Source organism: Stylophora pistillata, chromosome 6 (assembly GCF_964205215.1).
Source record: "Stylophora pistillata chromosome 6, jaStyPist1.2, whole genome shotgun sequence".
NCBI lineage: Eukaryota > Metazoa > Cnidaria > Anthozoa > Scleractinia > Pocilloporidae > Stylophora > Stylophora pistillata.
The window spans coordinates 18,737,075-18,756,299 of NC_142524.1; the positions used below are offsets into that span (position 1 = coordinate 18,737,075).

A 19,225-nucleotide genomic window follows, 5' to 3' on the forward strand; every position below is an offset into this window, starting at 1 on the left:
ATGGCAACCAGGTTGTTAGTCACATTTTGCAAAGGAAAAAATTCTCAGTATAAACCTCATCCCAGAAGAAAAGTCATCATGGAAGCAAGTTTGGAGCAAAAGATAAGCTTAATGTGACCCTTACTTATCAGGGATGGACACATATCAAAGCTAGAGCCACTGAAAACTTGTCGCAGGAAAATTTCATAGTTTCTGTAACAAATGCATTAAATTAAAAAAGTCTAGTTTCAGTCTAGTTGTTTTCTTTTCTTTGTAGCATGGTCCAGGTGTTAAAAGCATTTTACATGCACACCAACTGTAACTCCCAACAGTGGACTAAACACTCCAGCATTGTATTAACGAGCTTTATTTAAGAAACGATGTTGTTCAAGCAATTATTTCTAGAGTACAAGCAAAGAAAAGAACGTTACAAAGTAAACTAAAATGCAATGGAAAGTTGGACCAAAGCGACACTTACATTTGTTAGGAGCTGGGAAAAAACTGCACTGGAGAGTGGCCACAAACTGTAACATGAAATCTGGCTGCTGTAGGGTGAAAATTGACCGCTTGGAAATGGCAAGCCAAATTCTGACTCCAAAAAGAATTACATGCCCTTTAAATACTAAGGAATCTATTACAATAAATTACTTGACTAACACGCTAAAATACATTCCACATGCATGATGAACTTAACATACAAAAATTCCAAAGGGCAAAAACAAAAGACACTAATAAACGGTTGTTTAGTTCTTTACACCAACATTGCATTTTGTGCACTGTTTGTGTCTTCATTTCTTCCTCTTGGCCACTCTTGCATCTTTGAAAAGTCAATTCCTTTTGCAGTCTGAGCTTTAACATTTCTGACTGATACTTTACAGCTGCTACCATGTCACAACACATGGACAACAGGAACAAGAACAATGCAGTGAAGAAAGTCTTGTATGTACATCTTCAACTCTCACACTCTAGCTCTCATTTTACAACATGAGGTTTGTAAAACTAGTCCTGCACATGCATAATTCTCTCATTACAACATGGATCTATGTCTGGAAATGCCAAAATGGTTTGTCTTGGTTACTGTTGTTACTGATCAATAGAAACCGGGCTCATCAATAGGGCTTGAATACATTGTCCTTCATGTGTCATGAGTATAAGGAGTTTTAAGGGCTAAGGTAGAAATATTTAGCCCTCTCTAAGGCTGCCTTTTGAGTAAAAAGATTCTGAAAACTGTACTGCACCCTGTAAGTGTACCTGTTCCTTCAGAAACTAGAATAGTACTTTGTTGATGACCTGAATAAAAAATATTAGCGATGTTGATAGTGGGGTGCTTTCGATAAAGTATATGTTTTAATTACGAAATGTCAAAATCTTAAGTACAAGCCAGATATGCTTATATTACACACTGCAAGTGCCCGTGTGTTGCACACCACTTTAATCACACAAAATAACTAACACAACAAACAGTAACGTTCTCGACTGTCGTTTTCACTGCCTTGTTTTTCTCGTATGATCCCTTTCTTTTTTTTAATCCCATAATAATCACCTGGGCTAGTCCCAGTTACTCTCGTCCTGCTTGCTACACTCTCCCCCTCACGAAAAAAATGTCGTCCCCACATTACAGAAGGTATACAAAACTAAAACACGACAAGTCATCCTGGTCATAACTTGGGGGGGGGGTGTTAGTATCCCAACTTCAAACTGCATACAGCTCAATCATCCAGAGTACTTGTTGAGTTTCTGTTTGACAATGATAAGGAAACTAGTAAGAATTTGACACAGTTCTGTGCGCCTATGATTAATATGTGGAGCGATCAGATGCAACAATAGCAGTGTTCAGTGCTGGTGTATCCATATGGGCTGTGGTATATACTGCAACTGTGAGATATACGGGATTTGTGGGGTGTGGTAAGGTATGAGGCAATAGCCAATGGTCTGGTAGGGAGATGTAACTGGGGGCCTTGCATTGAAGTTACTACTGGCTGTAGACATGTATACTTGGGTTCTCCCATTTGACTGTAGGTTAAAGTCACTGGAGGTCGCTGCTCCCTTCGTGGTCGTGTAGCCGCTCCTTGGTGGTCCTCCGAATCTGATTTGTCACTTACTGCGGGGTCGATATCAGGTGAATCGTAGTCACCTGAATTTGGCACCGGCAGGCCCCTACTATCTGCATGAGGGTCAGATTGCTGGCTGGAGGGGTTATCTGACCCTTCAGTATAGCCTTCACTATTGGATTGATCTTGGGGGTGTATGACTGGGATTTCTGATATTATTTCCTCAGGGGACGCCGTCTCGTAGGGGGTCGGGTGGCACAACGTGCCCATTAGGTATTCATCATCAGAGCTCTCCCCATTGTCTGCAGGTGGGGGTGTCAATTGAGATCTCAGTTGCATGCTTCTGGGCAAATTTCGCAGGCGAGTTGAAAGGGGTAAGGCATCACTCGAAAGGAGCAGGTTACGATGCAGTACTCGCTGTTTTCCATGGGTATGTTCTGGTTTTACTCTACAGACTGGACTATCAGATATGTGTTCATCAACTATGTATATCTGCTCTTCCCAGTATGAGTGAAGCTTTCCAGGTCCTCCTCTTTCGGACAGGTTTCTAACGAGGACGCAATCACCAGGGCGCAGGACCGCAGCAGAAGCCTTTGTGTCATAATACGCTTTACTTCTGGTTGACAATTTCGTAGTATTCCTTGAGGCAATGTCATAGGCCTCTTTCATGCTTGCTTGCTAGGTCTTCACATAGTCTGGGTAGTCACCGTGATGAAGGCTATCATCCAAATCGAACAGCAAATCAATCAGTAATCGCGGAGAATGGCCAAACATCAGATAAAATGAAGAAAATCCATTGGTTTCATGTCGTGTGTAGTTGTAAGCACGGATGAGCTTGTTTAAGGAGTCTTTCCAGTTCGCTTTCTTTTCTTCTGGGAGGGTCCTTAGCATTGAGAGTAAGGTGTGGTTCATGCGTTCTACCTGGCTGTTACCCTGGGGATGGTATGGAGTGGTTTGTGAACTAGAAACTCCACTAAGATGCTCGAGGTTGTGGAACAATTTGTTGTGGAACTCACCACCTTGGTCATGATGTATTTGCGCTGGGAAACCAAACCGTGGGATAAACTCATTGTATATCTTCTCAGCAGCCGTACGGGCTGTTTTGTTGCGTGTTGCATAGGCTTGGGCGTATTTGGTAAAGTTATTGACGATTAGTAGCACGTATTCATATCCGCCTTTGCTCTTCTCCAAATGTAGGAAATCTATGGAAATCACTTCAAATGGTGCTGAGGTCATCAGGTGGTGCATTGGCGCTTTAGTGAGTGTGTTTGGTTTTTTTTTTTGTTGGATACATCTGCATTGTTGTGTCACAAAGTACTCTATATCACTGTACATATGTGGCTAGTAGAAGCGGGACCTTGCCAGTTTGGCAACTCTCTCCGCACCTAGGTGTCCCATTTCAGTGTGCAGTTCATTGATGGCCAATGGGATAAAGGCATGCGGTAGAACTGGCTGGATTCTAGAGGCTGTTCTTCGTCTCAGGATACCCTGTTCATCAACTTCCAGTCTCTTCCATTCTCTCATAAGGTTGGCAGTGCCTTGAGGTACATTCTGCAGTTGCTCTCTACCCGGTTTAAAACCATGGGTCTTGTGGTAGGTGGTGTAACGTATTGCATTATCCGATTGTTGTGCTTCTTTAATCTCCCGTGAGCTAAAGGATTTCAGATGCAGGTCCTTTAATGTGGGTTCAGGGCTCGTCATGTCAGTGGAAATAGCAGTTACCCATGGGGTGGTACCCTTTTCCTGTTCCCTAACTGCTACCATAGTTGCTTGAAGGACATCTTTGGGGACTTCTTTCTGTGCACTCGAACGTATTCATCCATAGCTAATGGAATTCTTGACAGAATGTCTTCTTCCGCATTGGATTTGCCCTGTCGGTACTTGATTGTAAAGTTGTAGTCTGCTAACTCAGCTACCCACCGATGTCCCGTGGCATTCAGCTTTGCGGATGACATCACATATGTTAGTGGGTTATTGTTAGTGAAGACAACAAAAGATGGGGCGTAGAACAGGTAATCTCTGAATTTGTCAGTGATCGCCCACTTTAGGGCAAAAAATTCTAATTTCCCGGAGTGTAGGTGGTAGTTGCGTTCTGCAGGTGTCAATGTGCTTGAGCCGTATCCAACAACTCTCAATTTGCCTCCTTGTTCTTGGTAGAGCACTGCCCCAAGTCCTTCACCTGAAGCATCTGTGTGTAGTACCATAGTTAATCGAGGGGACTGGTTAGGAAGGCCGGCGAACTTCAAAGGACCGGCTTATTGTTTACGATTTTAGGTTGAATTGCACCGTTACGTCATGATACGTCACGAGTACCGTGCATCGCTATCGTTGTCACAGTAAACAAACATGGCGTCTGGCATCGAAGACTTTATATTCGAAGAAGATTTCGATGCTATTATGGCAGTTTTAGAAGAAGATGAGAATTTGGAAGAACAGTTTCATGAAGCTGTACAGGAGGTGCGTGTTAAAAGCTAAAAGTTAGTCCTATTTAGTCATTTTATTCGCGGTTTGTTGCTAGAAAAGGCTAAGTGTAGTTGGCTTGAGATCGATCAGTGTTCGGTATTGTGTATCTGTTTCCAGAGCTCCAGAAGAAAAATTAGATTTCTTTCGGATTCTTTTAGAATCGTTAAAGCTTTAAGAAGAGTTATAGCAGCAATATTGGTATAAACTGATTTCAAACTGTGGGCGATTTTATCAAGTTTGATCAACTAAATGTTTCTTACATTCTAGGTCCAAAGGCAAGACGTAGCTTGTAGTATATGTCAAAAAGTTTGTAAAAGTAAACGAGGTCTAAGCAGACACACGACTATTAAACACAAAGATACCAACCAAGATCCCGAACAAGATGTACAAGAGGAAGAATCAAGGCAAAGAATAGCATTTACAAGCGACGTTTTGAACGATCTGGTGAACAACGTGAAAACGACAATAAGCAAAAGAAAAGTGTTTACAAAAGCAATGCGAGATGAAATATCATCATTCCAGTTTAACATTTGCGAAGGATCAAAAGAGTTTGAAGAGATACGGACTATTTTTGATGGATTTACGAAGAATGGAAACGCTGATAAGTTTTACTCCAAGTATTACGCGACCATATCATTACATGCTACAAAATACTTCCCGAGTCTGTCCAGTAATTCAGCAACATTGTTATCAACTAAACTTGCTGATCGACTTCTGGCCTACTGCAAAGAATCTCTTTCTCCTGTAAATGATAACGAAGTTGAAAAAGCTTTAAAGGAAAAAGAGATTGCTGGTCTACAATATCTAGGAGGCTATGTCTTGCAAAATCTGCACAATAAACACAGAGCATCTAAGAATTGGAAATCAACAGAAAGTCAACAGGCTACATCTTTATTAAATGCATGCAAAGAAGAATCAAAGACTATCACTGAATCACAGAAACTTATCTCTTCCTTAAGCCGTGGAGGGCTGTGGAATCCAACGAAAAAAGCCCAGAAAATATTTTTGAGGGCAGAACATCATTTTAGAAACAATTGTAAAACTGACCAAAGATCTATCAACATTGAAGCTGTAATTGAGAAATGTTGCAAAGATACAGATGTAGTTGCTTTCTTCAATGAAATTGTATCTGAATCCTCACTGGAGATTGATAGCAGAATTAGTAAAGATATGCTGCACAGTATTATCACCTTATATTTACGTGTACGCTCATTTTCATTTGCAAGAGATGTAATTCAGAAGCACAAGATCAAACAGAAGCAAGTGAAAGCTAAGTCCCTGAGAAAGGAAATTAAAAGGGCAAGTGGAGGAAAGGATGATAGAGAACCCTAGAATCAAAGACAGCATAAAATGCATCAAATGGCAATTTTATTTATAGGGTCAATGTTCTGGTTTATGTTAGCAGAAGTCAGTCATCTAGATGTCAACAAATTATGTATACTTAAAATGTATGAGGTGGTTTGCAACCACCTTTTAAGCAATCAATGTATTTATTAATGTCAATGTTCTGGTTTACTTTAGCATCTATAGAACACTAAAATTCTAACTTAGAAGTCAGCCCTATCTAGATGACAACAAGTTATGTACAATATTATATATATATATATATATATATATATCACCTTAGTTGTGATTTGAGCACTCTCGCATGGCAACATGTCTGCACTTGGTCCCACAAGTGTAGCGCCCAAGCAATGGTTTATTCCAGAGCTTGGCCCAGTGTCTGCACTGCACTGATGAGACCCACATAGGTCGAAACAGTGTGCACTGTCTGCAGTTATATATATATATATAAATCCCCTGATGAGTGGGCGACCACGAAACAGGCTTGTAGGGATGAACTTGTAGTTTACTTGTCTTTTTCCTCCCACAATATATATATATATATATATAAAGTGGTTTGCAAACATCTGTGAATCAATATTCAAGTCATTTACAAGACAATGTTGCAGTTGATTAAATACAAAAGAAAAACAATGGAATTGACATCACATTGCAAAGAATATTTTACAAGTATTTCAATACATTTTTGGATGTACCACTGCAAAGTTATATAGCAGTATTTTCTAGTAATAAATTAAAAATGTTGATGTCAATTCTTTGACTTCTTTCTAGGAACAGGATCATCTGTTACATTTACCCAGGCTTTGCCCCTGTCCTTCCTTCCACGGGTATTTCCACTTTGGGACGAAATAGACCTTTGTATTCTTATTGCATTATCATTGTAGCCAAAGATTCTCATGTCTGGGTTGTCGCTTCTTCTTCCCAATTTGCGTTGATTACCAAAGTACTCTGTCGGATCTCTTTGTAGCAGGAGGGAGATTTTGCAGCCAGCGACAAGGCATAGCGAATAACCATTGGATGGTATTTGACACCACTTGGACTACTTTGGAGCAATTTCTTTTGCTGCCGCCAGAACAATTTCATGAACGGTGTCACCTCTTGAGCTTCACTGAGTATGGTTGTAACATCATGGCTCAAATTGTGATCAACCTCAATACTGGATTTGGCAATTTCTGATTTCATTTCATTCAGCTGGCACTCAAGATCTGCACATTTAAGCCGTTGCCCTCTCAGTGTAAGTTTAATTCTATCTGGGGCAGTCTTAGAAACTGGTGCATAGAGATGTGCAGGTTCTGACATTCGTCGCAGCTTTGCTTGTGACGATCGATGCATATTATATGATTGTTCCTCACATGATAACCAAAGTTCTATGCCCTCAACAAGGAGCTGGCATTTACACGAACGCCAGTATTCCTTGAAGGAAAAGTTTTCAGGTTCATTATCACTACAGTTCAAAGGATCCACTGACATTGGGATAACATGGTGAATAATATTTGAGTTCAGTTCTGGTTGTTCAATCCCAGGACAAATAATGAAGGACTCTGTTAGTTTTCTGACCAATTCATTCAAGGTAACATTTCTCATTGATCTATAATACTTCGTATAAAGTATGTGGTCATCTGGTAGTAACCAACCATGAACTAAAATGCTGAACCCAAGACTGTCATCGACCACCAACTCCAGTTGTGGTAAGCAAACAGAGGACTCATTTGACTTTCTGAACACCATTCTGTCTTCTTTGGCCTGAGTACACCACTCTTGTATAATCTTCAATGACTGGGCTCTTTTACAGAATTCATGGAAGCTTTTATAGCAATGTCTCTTTTCGGTCAAATATCAGAAACTTCGAAGTCTTCCTTTACAATTGATCTCAAAGGCCTGGGAGTTGGTGGTTGTTTTTGAAAGCTCTTCTCTGGCATGCTCAGCAATGGAAGTGCTCCAAACTTCGGCCTTTTCTTTGTCATTTTCTCTGATACGGCTGAGAGATAAAGTTTAAGATATATGTTAACGTTTTTATCAAAAATTCAACTGAGTTACATAGTAGATTTCGCATGTTTTGGCGGTCCGTTTACTAATAAGCACACCGCTAAATCGCTGGAATTATACACACACACTTACTTATTTCGATGTCATTTTCATGAAAATGCTTTTCACAAGTAAATACTTTGTCATTTTCGATCTGTCGTTGGAAGTTACTGTCCGTAACTCTGTATTTCTTGAGCTCATGGAGCCAATCTTCGCGCCATTTGCGATATGCTTCGTTCCGAGGTGCTGGAAGCTTCCATATTCCAATTCCTTTGGTTTTACGGCAAGTTCCACAGCCAACTACGGAACAGTTATCTCCAGGCATGTTTTTGAGTTAAAATCTATGCATTTTCAGTCAAGCAAACAGTAATAAAAATAATTTAAAGTCAAAACATTTCTCTATCAACCATTTTCGAACAACGCTGCATTGTATTATGATGCACGGTAGTCGTGACGTCACGCACCAAAAAGTTGAACAATAACCTACCCCTTTGAAGTTCGCCGGCCTTCCTAACCAGTCCCCTCGATTAACTATGGTAGTACAAACGGGAGTTCAAAATTAGGATAAGCTATTACCCCCGGTTGCATTAGCCGGTCAATTAGGGAGTTTAATCGCTTTTGGTATTTTTCATTCCAAGCAATTTTGTAATTTGACGACAGCTGTCCTTTCGGAGGTGAAGACTTAAACTTTGAGTGTTCTTGTGGTCTCCTGGCTTTGTGGAACTGGCTGCTGCCGTCTTTGGCTGACAATAGATCATATAGGGGTTTGGCTAGTCTAGAGAAGTCCTGAATATAATTATGGTAATAACTGATGAAACCCAGGAGTTTACGCAGTATGCCAATGGTTTGTGGTTTAGTTTCTTTAAGGGCTGCTACCGCTGCAACATCAGCAGGGTCCATCATGTAACCATCCGCTGAGACTATTTTTCCACAGGGCTTAAACAATTCACATTTCTTTGGCTTCAACTTAATGCCATGCTCCTGTAGACGTCTAAGCACTTTTCTCAGGCTGTCTACATGTTCACAGAATTTTCCACTATACACGAGGATGTCATCAAGATAAGGGATACATATTTTATTACGTAGACCATCCAGGCATTTCTCCATGTTTCTCTGGTAGGCTGCTGGTGCATTTTTAGGGCCGAATGGAATGCGGTTCCACTGGTATGAACCCCAGGGGGTAATGAAAGCTGTCAGGTGTCGATGCTCTTCGGCTACAAATCCCTGGTGGTACGCCTTCCCCTGGTCTAACACCGAGAAGTAAGTGTTTCCGCTGATGCTATTCAAGATGTCTTGAATGCATGGGATAGGGTGACAATCATCTTGGGTTTTGCTGTTTAGTTGTCTATGGTCAACACATAACCTAAGACTGCCATCTTTCTTGCATACGCACACCACTGTGGATAAGTATGGTGACTTCGAATTGCTTATCCAACCACGGTTGATCACATCCTGCAAGTGCGATTTCACCTCACCATATAGGGGCTTTGGAATTTAATTGTATGTTTTTCTTACTTGGTCATTATCCACTATATTGATTTCCAATTCCTCAGCACATCCAATGTCATCATCATCCATAGCAAAGGCTCCAGACTGTTCCCTCAACATCTCCCTGTCAATCTCCTGTTGGCCACACAATAAATGACTCAGATCTACTGGGGGAATCCACAGTGTGTTATCTTCTTCGGGCCTACTGAGTTTTGCCTTATACTTGGTTGGCTCATTCTTGGCCCTCGTACATTCCAACCGTTCTTCCTCGGTCTCAACTGGTAATGGCATAATGGATTGCACCAACTGTATAGTGCCAAGTTCTGTTCGCTTTCGTAGAGTAATCCCTTGTTCAGTGTTGTTGGATACTGGGATATATATATGACTCGATGAACCTGGCTCAATGTGGTGTAGACAGTCCTTGACCTCCAACCCACCAGGCCATACCCCTTCCTCTTTGGATTCAAACACAACGGGTAGGTCTTCCTCCAGTGGCCCAAAATGTACTTGGCACTTGACTTCTGCAGTTCCCCTTGCTGCAATATGTATGTCTTGTTTGCCAACTCTGAGTACTGCAGTATCAGGCTCACGGTCCAGGGATTGGATGAGGTTAACCAGCATTCTTGCTTCCCCTTCTTTCAAAGATGGGAGTGAATTGTTTACCATTTGGGATAGTACTTCGTGGGCGTTGGGGTCACTACTCCTCTTTATAACCTCTTCAATGACATTGAAACCAATAATGAGATGCTCCTGGTTATCTTGACTTCCTATTAGTGTAGGTACTGTTAATGCTTCTGAGGGCCCATTCTCCCCAGCCATCTGGAACTCGACCTCAATCCAGCTGTCATACTCAATTTTTGTATCGTTTGCCGCTTGTAGACTTAAATCATCTTCCCCCAATAGCTCAATTATGTCCCTGACTGGCTCATTTGGTAAGTTGACTTCTTTCCAGCACTTTGACGCAACACAAACCTGAGCTCCGGTATCCCAGAGTGCATAAACCTTCTTCCCTTGGACCAAACAAGAGACCATGCATTTTCATCCGATGAATTTAGTGAGTTTTGAGCGTTGTCTTGGGGTTAGATGTGATGGGAATGACGTTTTCAGTGCCTCAGCACCTGCCATGGGCTCCCTTTCCCTCCTATCAACCTCACTAATGGCCTGGCAGAGTGTCTTATGTTCATTCCAATGTTCCCTCTGACAGAATTTTGAGCAGTAATAACTGGTATGGCATCGCGAGCAGCACAGTTATCTTCGTACCCAGTCCTCCCCCTTTCCACAGTTTACACATTTTTTGGGACTGCTTGTGGGTCTGAAGGGTTGCTTCCTGTCCCGTGGAGGCAACCTAGCTCGTTTCCCGGGAAGTTTGCTGGGTTGAACTTTCCCCGACTCGGCTTCAGACATTGGTATCCTAAGTGACCAACACCACCACAATTAAAACATTGGTTACAACCGGTACTTCTCCCCTTTCTTTCACAGCTCCAGCACCCCCTGGGTGGTACCCTCCCTTGTCCTACAGGGTTGTATTGTAGGTTGAAGCTTGTGCTACGTCGTTTTTCTATACCCTCCCGGAGAGCAGCCAGTTCTGCTTTCAACTCCTTAACTTCAGAAAGTAGGTTGACTTTTGGTGGCTTCTCTGTGGTTTTGTCCTCAACGGGTATACGATTTTCAATAGGAGTGGTCACTTAGGCTACCAGTTGGGTTGGGTTTCAGCTTGAAGGCTGGTCAGGATGAAAACTAAGTTTCTGCATTCTGTTTCATTACTAACTGCTGCATTCAATTCCTCAAAAAGCTCTTCATCCTCCACTTGGTTGTTTTGCAGACAGGGTTTTGTTTCCATTTTAATACTGTCATTTCTTAGTCCAATTAATAATGAATGTAGAAACATGCTTTGTACCAGCTTTGGGTCATACTTTAAATCGGATCCTGCCTCTTGTGATGCAAAAAGTACTTTCTGCTTTAAGTCAAGGAGGCGGACCAGGAAGTCCTGGAGCGTTTCCCCAGCTTCCTGTATTGCTGAACTGAGCAACTGATATAATTCCGTAGCCCCTTTCTCCTGATAATGTGACCTGAGTACTTTGCGTAATCTGGCAAGTTCTAAATTGAGCTTACCTTCCAAGTAGCTCCTCAATCTCAGGCCCGGGTTGATTGCTCGGGTAATGGCCTCAACAATTTCCTCCTCCTTGTAGTCTCGCTTTAAGCCAGCATCAATTTGGTGGGCCAGGCTGGTGAAGCTCAAGCGGTCCTTTTGATGCGAATCTCCAATCTGCCCGTATATTTTGAACTCCTTTCTGAACGGTGCGATTGCTGGGTTTTTCTAAGTGTCAGTATTTTCACACTTGATTCAACGGCTGGTTTCTTCTCCTCGTGTGCAGATTTTACTACACCACTACCTTCCTTGGTTTTTGTGACGGCCTTATTTTTCCCTCCTTCTCTTTAATTGCTGCCCTGAGAGTCTTTAATGTGTCAATCCCAAGTTCCTCGGCATCTAAATATTTCGTTAGGAGTTGTATGAAAGTCAGGCATCCCTTGTCCATCTCTTTCACTTTGACCTGCAGTCCTGCACATAATTCGTGGAGGCTTGTTTTGCCAAGTTGACAAATAGCAGTTCTCACATCTATCTGCAGCTCTTTGACCTTGTTTGACATTTCAACGGCCTTTCTCTATCACGTCGGGGTCACCAAATGTTGCACACCACTTTAATCACGCGAAGTAACTAACACAACAAACAGTAACGTCCTCCTCGACTGTTGTTTTCACCGCCTTGTTTTTCTCGTACGATCCTTTTCTTTTTTTTTTTAATCCCATAGTAATCACCTTGGCTAGTCCCAGTTACTCTCGTCCTGCCTTCTACACGTGCACTAAACTATGTTTGCTAATTTTATTACCAGTCACACGTGAGTGTCCAACACCTTTCCTTTCATATAAAAAAGAATAATAGTAACTGAAAGTAAATAAATAAATCAATAAGCAAATAAAATCACGAAATGCACAAAGCAGAGTGACAGTGCTACAGCGTAATCTATGAATTAAATCAAAGTACCTCAGGCCTCGGTGCCTCAATAGCTATGCGAGGGTTCACCTAGTGTTCATTACATAATCCTTGAATCTGAAGGGCAGCTTCTGGTTCCTAGATGACCTCCGCAGCACGATTTCCGGTGTTGCGTCGTGTTCAGGATTTATGTTCTCGGGCTGCTCCACCTGTTCTGCTCCACCTCTGTTTGAACTAAAAGGGTCATCCACCTGCTCAGATGTGTCTGATACTGCATCAGTATCGAGTGATAATGATTCACTATAACCGCGCACTGGATCAGTGGATGCTTTTCTAAGTTGTACGTGGTTCCGATGAACAAGCCCCAATGGAATGCTTACAGTGCATGATCTTGGCGCAGGCTTGTTAACGACCTCACCATATATCCAGGGTTTGCTTCTATTCCTCGGGCTCGGCTTTGCGAAGACTCTCTCGCCGATTGTGAATTCACTGAGCTGCTTTGATGCTCGTTTGTCACAGTGGGCCTTGGCCCTTTGTTTCCTTTCCGCAAAGTTCTGGGTCACTATGCTCAGCACTGTTAGTTGCGGTTGGAGTTTGCTTGTAGCCATGGGAATCAAGTCCTGGAGTCTTCTATTAATCTCTGTGCCAGAGAGTAAGCATGACCCTGCTGAGGTGTGTTGCGATATGCCAGCAAAGCAATATAGGGGTCTTCTTCCTGTGATTTCTGTAAAATGTTCCTTGCAATTTTCACTGCAGACTCTGCTTTCCTGTTGCCACAGCTATGGTAGGGTGAGGACTTGACCATGGCAAATCCATAGTCGCATGCAAATCGTGATAACTCATGACAGTCGAATTGTGGGCCATTATCACTGATGCAAGTGTCGGGTATTCCATGGCACGCAGAGTTTCTTTACATAGCTCTGATTACAGTACTTGCTGCAACGTTTCTGAGTGGCTCAAGTTCAAAATAATTGCTATTGTGATCTACCACCACGAGGTATTGCTTTCTATCCAGTACGAACTAGTCAACACTTACCTTTGACCAGGGACGTGCGGGTATTTCGTGTGAAAGCATGGGCTCTGTTGGTCTCTCAGCGTGGTACTGGCTGCAAATTCCACACAACGAGCAGGTTTCTCAGAGAATTACAGTCAAGTCGCCGATGGTTCAACTCGCCAACGCCAATTCATCGACGTAGAAAATCGAGTAGAGACGTCGGCGAGTTGGTCCTCAATCCAGTACAACATATTAGATGTTAAACATGTAGAGATGTAAATGATCTTTAGTAAAAGAACATTCTTTTTCTTCCTATAAAGTTTATAAGGATCTCAACGCGAACAAAGCATGATAATCATTGCCAATTACTGTAGCAGCTTCAGACGCGAACGAGGTATATTTATTATTTATTGTGTGACAACAACACTGTAAAGACTCATCATGTCAATCACGATCGATCAGATTTTTTTTCAGAAAACTTGGCTTTTTAGACAAGATCTTTAGTAAAAAGCAATTCTTTTCATTTCCAAAAAAAATTTGGAAGGATGTCAAGGCGAATAAAGCAAGAGAAATATCGCCAATTACTCTAAAGATTCAAACGAGAACGAGTAGTTGTGGACAACGACACTAAAGACTCATAATTCCCCTCGAAAACAAATAAATACTATCAGACACTGAGACATACCTTGTTTGGCACAGAGAGAGGCTTTATTACCCACGACCGCGCCCAGGAGGAGACGGATGGGAAGAACACTAAACAATAAGAACCTCTCTGCCCACCAAAGGGTGGGGAGGGCGGGTACAAAAATACCGAACTAACTTTAGAGCGTACGAACTGAACACAAACGAAGATTAGAATGAAACAACAACGCCTTGAAATACGAGATCAAAATCATGTGACCTCCCTGTTAACCTCGGGAAATTAACCATTTTGAGTTCCCCAAAATAACACAATTCCCCTCAAAAACAAATGAATACTATCAAAGACACTGAGACATACCTTGTTTGGCACAGAGAGAGGCTTTATTACCCACGACCGCCCCCAGGAGGAGACGGATGGGAAGAACACTAAACAATAAGAACCTATCTGCCCACCAAACACAGCCAAACAAGCTATGCCTCACAGGTCTGAAGATGTGCCACCATACCCTCAGACACACGAAGCTTAAGAGGCATGGAAATATCGAGATAACATTTGTATGCGTCCGAACGCCAATCCCCAAAAACCTGAATAATTTCCCCTGGTAGACCTGAAGAAAAGGCCCACGATGTCCCTCCTCAAGGAAAGGAGTGACCTCGAAACGAATGAGCCGCTGGGACCCCGGCAGACTGCAAGCGCTGACGCATGACTGAAACAAACTGACTCTTAAGAACTGGTCGCAGTCTACCCGACCGAGAGGGGAGGACAAAAAGCGGGGCAGAATCTGGAGCTGGAACAAGCTCGCACATGAGATAAAACATACGAACTGGACAGAGCGGGGAATGAGGCACTCTAACCAAAGGTAATTCAAAAACTCGCTGACCAAATTGAACAGTTTTGGACCATGTAAACTGAACACATAATCCATAATGAGTGGGGACAACATGACCACGACAAATACGCTTATACTCTGGAGCATGTGAAGCCTGAGATGACTCGGGAACGAGGTTAGAAATGCGTGCAAACAGAAAAAATGCGAACAAAAATGCACACGAAAAAGTGACGTTCGAAGGATCGAAATCAACCCCACATGACACCAGACTACTAAGAAGGTCAGGGGTGATAAGGGGAGCACGATGGGGACGATGTTGCGCCAACCTCTCAATACCCCGAAGGGTGATCTTAAACTCATGTGCGGAAAGGTCAGGAAACTCAAACCCCAGCATAAGCTGAAGAAGCTTAACCCCACTCAAATAATTTCTAACCGAGGGAGGTGTCATAGATCGACTAAGAAATTGACAATACAAACATATGGTCTGTAACGACGCTGGTAAGGAAACGAAATTAAAGTTTAAGGTAAAGTACAAATAAGTTCTCCACTGAGTTCTGTGATTTTTGCTAGTTCCAGTGGCATAAGCTGCTTTACGAGATTTCTTGAGGTCCCGAGATAACTGCGATAGCACTGGATCTGCAGAGAAACTACATGCAATCAGCCACATTGAAATAGGAGGAAGGCACCGTTACGTCTTGTATGTGTAAATCAGCAGTCTTTGCAAGAAATTCCTCTTGAAACTGGGAATTCAAATGCCACCGAGACAACAAATCCGCAAGACGATTGTCTGCACTAGATAAATGTACTGCTCGTAATTCAAATGCGTTTAATGCGGCCAGAAACCAAAGTTCCCGTAGACATGTAGCTAATAGAGGATCTTGAACGCGACCGGAATTAAGCGAGCTAACTACAGCCGCATTATCGCATTGTACCAGGATACGGAAACTCCGCCACTGATGTCCCCACAAACGAACAGCCAGGAGAATGGCGAGAACTTCAAGGTGATGAATAGAGGGAAACCTGTCCGTGACCTCGCGAGGAAACTCGGTGTGAAAAAGGTGATGACGAGTTAATCCACCGCAACCGGATAAACACGCGTCAGTGGCGAAGATAGTGTCAGGAGACCACTCAGACGTCGGAATAATGGAAATGCCATTGTAAACACGAATGAAGCGCAACCACCAATGAATGTCCCGATAAAATTCCCGTGAAAGTTTAATGTGATGATGATTACACTTAACGGTATGAAGCAGAGCAAGAATATGTGCGAGAAAAAGACGGCTCTGACGAACACACTTTGAAACAAAAGACAATTGCCAACCAAGGACTGTAGCTCTGATTTGAGAGCCGATTTCTTTGTCAACCAATGCGACAGTAACATTTCAAGCTCATTAAGTCTTTCCGGGGTTACAGAAAGAGTCATATCCACCGTGTTAACCAGAACTCCCAGACAAGTCATGCAGGTGGACAGGGGACAGGCCTTGGAAGGAGATTCTTGAAGTCCTAACTCAGTGAGCAGCGAGCCACAATGGTAATAATCACGAGATGCCCTCACCGCTGGAGCAACACCGATAAAATCGTCCAAATAACTACAAAATTGACAACCGGCGTGAGAAAGAATGTAACATACCGCGCTCGTGGATCTCTGGCAGGCCATTGCAGCGGTCCTGAGTCCCATAGGTAACACGACGTTGAAGTAAAAATGGCCATTCCAGTAGTATCCTAACAGCGGATAATCATGAGGATCCATCGGGAATTGACAGTAAGCTCGTTTTAAATCACGTTTGAATAGAAGACAACCAGAGCCGAGAGCTGCCATGCGATCAGCGATCAGATCCACTGTTGGATAAACAAGTTCAAACTCCTGATCTAAATAAATTCCAGAAGGGATGCCGTCATTTACCGAAGAACCAACCGGCCAGCTAAGATCCAAAATTATTCTTCGTTCAATAGTATCTGGCTTTGGTACCGAATTCAATGGAGAGACCGCAACAGGACACGAGAAAAGATTAGTGTCAAACGGACCAATAACGGCACCTCTCCCAGTCTCTGATGACAAGTAAATATCAACGGCGTCAGGAAAATGTAAAGCGCCCTGATGATTGCAAAATTCAACGTGTTTCGGAAGGGGACAAGAATAATCAAAACCAACTGGCCAGCCAAATTCCAAAAAATCGCAAACTGCACAATCAGCGTACTCTCGCAGATATGACCTCCAAACAGGCACGCGAAGCGAAGAAGGCACTGGCAAACGAAGTCCTTGAAAATTATAAACACTAGATGCAAAAACACGGGCATGTAAATCAAGAAAGACACTGCCATCAGGAGGTGAAGATAAATCAGAATTCACAACCGACGAACACGTCGAGACACATCGTGAATCAGGCACAAAAAGTCTAGAGTCTGGCAACAAAAACTGTGAGTCAGGTGTATTGTTGAGCTCGTGCGAAGCCTCAAAGTTACTGGAGGAACTTGCACTACAAGCGGTCTCTCGAGAACATAAGCCCGACTCGGCAACAGGCGAAAAGGTCTTGGAAAGTCTTGGATCATTATTAAAGTCTGGAAATTGAGAGGCAGTTGAAAACACGGCATTACTCGAAAGTCAGGCAGACGTGACAGGAGAAGGATCCAGAGAAGGGCTGTGTGAAGACGAAATGCGGGGGCAATCCTCCGAGAACTCGGTGTGCCTAGCAATGGAGCGCACCAAAGTCCAACACTTTGCACAGATGTGCTGCAACCATTTTCGTTCATTACGAATCATGCCGTAATGATCCTTGGTGTGCGTGCACTTGCCGCTCTGAAAATCGTGACAAAATAACACGGCACTAGACTGGCGAGAAGAACTTGAGCTTCCAGGAGGTTTGTGCACGGCACGAAGGCGAGATTCCAAATGGGCGAACTGTCGCGGAATTTTGTTCCGCTCACTGGTTTAACTGAGGACTGTATCTATCACACTTTCTACGTTCTATTTTAACACGGAGTTTATTCTTCTATCTCTCAAGGGTTCTACTATCGATCTGATTACAGTGTACATGTACTTCAGTTTTTTGCTGTCTTATACAATATAGTACTATAATCTATCACATGCACAGCTTACAGTAATATAACTATCGTACGATATATCAAGCCTAATTCACATGATCCCTTCCTTATTTGGTTCAATTAGCGCATGCAAAGTACATCAGCTGATAAACTGTGCACTAAGCTCAATTTACTGAGAATTGATGCAATCTATCACGTAATCATTTAACTAATTCCTTTTACAATTAATATTCGACTTATTCTTAATGAGCAACTAACTTATTCCCCGACACATTCCCCCCCTTGACTCATCTACGAGTCAAGCATAATTTTTGATTTGCACCTTGAGTCAAGTGCTGCATTTCTAGGTGGGATATTTCTTGCTGGAATTTCTGTATTCCGTTCTCGATTACAAGGTGTCCGTGTTCCCTCCCCTTTGCTCCGAAACTCCAGTGGATAGAGCCTTTGCACTGGCCTAGAAAGGTGAACCGGTTTCCCCTTGGTAATAACTCTGACTGTAGCTCCTCTAACTATGCCGTCTTTCCCTATCACCAGACTCTCTATAACGCCCATTTTCCACTCCCCTCGTTTTTTGTCATCCTCGTGCACTACAACTGCTTCCCCCACTGTGACCACCCTCTCTTTACCCTTAGAGTTACACTTATGGAATTGGCGCAAGCTTGCCAGATATTCCTTCCGCCACCTGTTCCAAAAATGAGTAAGTCTGGTGGTAAGGTACGTAAACCTGGCAGAAGGGCTATTAGGATTCATGGCGTCATCAGGTTGATCAACTTCGTCTGGTAGCGTTTTGAGACGTCTTCCGTAAATCAAGTGGGATGGCGTCAAGACTTCCTCTCCAACCTTGTTGTATTCGTACGTCAGTGGTCTCGAATTGAGTGTACATTCTATTTCCGTTAGGAGAGTCGACAGTTCATCGAATGTCAGCCGTGCGTTCCCCAGTATCTTTCTCATACATCCCTTTACACTGGCTACCATTCGTTCGAAAAATCCTCCCCACCAGGGTGCCCATTCTAGATTGAATTTCCATTCTACTCTGTCACGCTCTAAGTCGGCTCTTATTTCAGGATGATTGAACAATTTTCTTAACGCTTTCTCCGTGGCCTGGAATGTTTTGGCATTGTCCGAAACAATCAGGACTGGCATACCTCTTCTAGCGGCAAACTTCCGAAGACAATGCCTGAAGGCCTCCGCCGACAGATCCTCCACCAATTCTAAATGCACCGCCCGCGTCACGCAGCATGAAAATATTGCAACATAGGCCTTGCGCATTTGTCCCGATCTTTCCTTTACATAAAGTGGACCAGCAAAGTCTATCGCAACCCTCAAAAATGGTGGTGCTTTTTTAACTCGAAAGTCTTGAAGCATAGCAGTCGGT

General features: G+C 42.9%; 3 protein-coding genes, 1 long non-coding RNA gene and 1 pseudogene across 4 annotated transcripts in view; 2 read left to right on the forward strand and 3 right to left on the reverse strand.

The window, feature by feature from the left end:
* LOC148728641 (uncharacterized) overlaps positions 1 to 235 on the forward strand; it is an 18,861-nt gene extending 18,626 nt beyond the window's left edge. The window contains exon 2 of the long non-coding RNA XR_016002327.1: positions 1 to 235. This exon is cut by the window's left edge and continues 4,804 nt beyond it. This is a non-coding gene — a long non-coding RNA (uncharacterized LOC148728641).
* Positions 236 to 2,708: 2,473 nt separating this feature from the next.
* LOC111346315 (retrovirus-related Pol polyprotein from transposon 412) lies at positions 2,709 to 3,266 on the reverse strand. Its single transcript, XM_022953603.2, has one exon. It carries the CDS (start codon positions 3,264 to 3,266, stop codon positions 2,709 to 2,711), a length of 558 nt encoding a protein of 185 aa, XP_022809338.2.
* A 755-nt stretch (positions 3,267 to 4,021) lies between these two features.
* On the forward strand, positions 4,022 to 6,089 carry LOC148728643 (uncharacterized). Its single transcript, XM_088762755.1, has 2 exons — positions 4,022 to 4,487; positions 4,761 to 6,089. The coding sequence occupies exons 1-2, from the start codon at positions 4,377 to 4,379 to the stop codon at positions 5,823 to 5,825; spliced, it is 1,176 nt and encodes a 391-aa protein (XP_088618881.1). The 5' UTR covers positions 4,022 to 4,376; the 3' UTR covers positions 5,826 to 6,089.
* On the reverse strand, positions 5,845 to 8,394 carry LOC148728644 (uncharacterized). The gene is made up of 2 exons (XM_088762756.1): positions 7,956 to 8,394; positions 5,845 to 7,815 (listed from the first exon to the last, which is right to left on the reverse strand). Exon 2 carries the CDS (start codon positions 7,563 to 7,565, stop codon positions 6,732 to 6,734), a length of 834 nt encoding a protein of 277 aa, XP_088618882.1. The 5' UTR covers positions 7,566 to 7,815; positions 7,956 to 8,394; the 3' UTR covers positions 5,845 to 6,731.
* A 6,055-nt stretch (positions 8,395 to 14,449) lies between these two features.
* On the reverse strand, positions 14,450 to 15,451 carry LOC148728645 (uncharacterized; annotated as a pseudogene).
* Positions 15,452 to 19,225: the final 3,774 nt, after the last annotated feature.

What these genes read in the sequence shown, in the direction of transcription:
- LOC148728644 (XM_088762756.1), bottom strand. Translation starts at nt 7,565, where the DNA reads ATGGTGTTCAGAAAGTCAAATGAGTCCTCTGTTTGCTTACCACAACTG.
- LOC148728643 (XM_088762755.1), top strand. Translation starts at nt 4,377, where the DNA reads ATGGCGTCTGGCATCGAAGACTTTATATTCGAAGAAGATTTCGATGCT. An exon ending in TTCATGAAGCTGTACAGGAG is followed by an intron (nt 4,488 to 4,760) that starts GTGCGTGTTAAA and finishes CTTACATTCTAG; the next exon opens with GTCCAAAGGCAAGACGTAGC.
- LOC111346315 (XM_022953603.2), bottom strand. Translation starts at nt 3,266, where the DNA reads ATGACCTCAGCACCATTTGAAGTGATTTCCATAGATTTCCTACATTTG.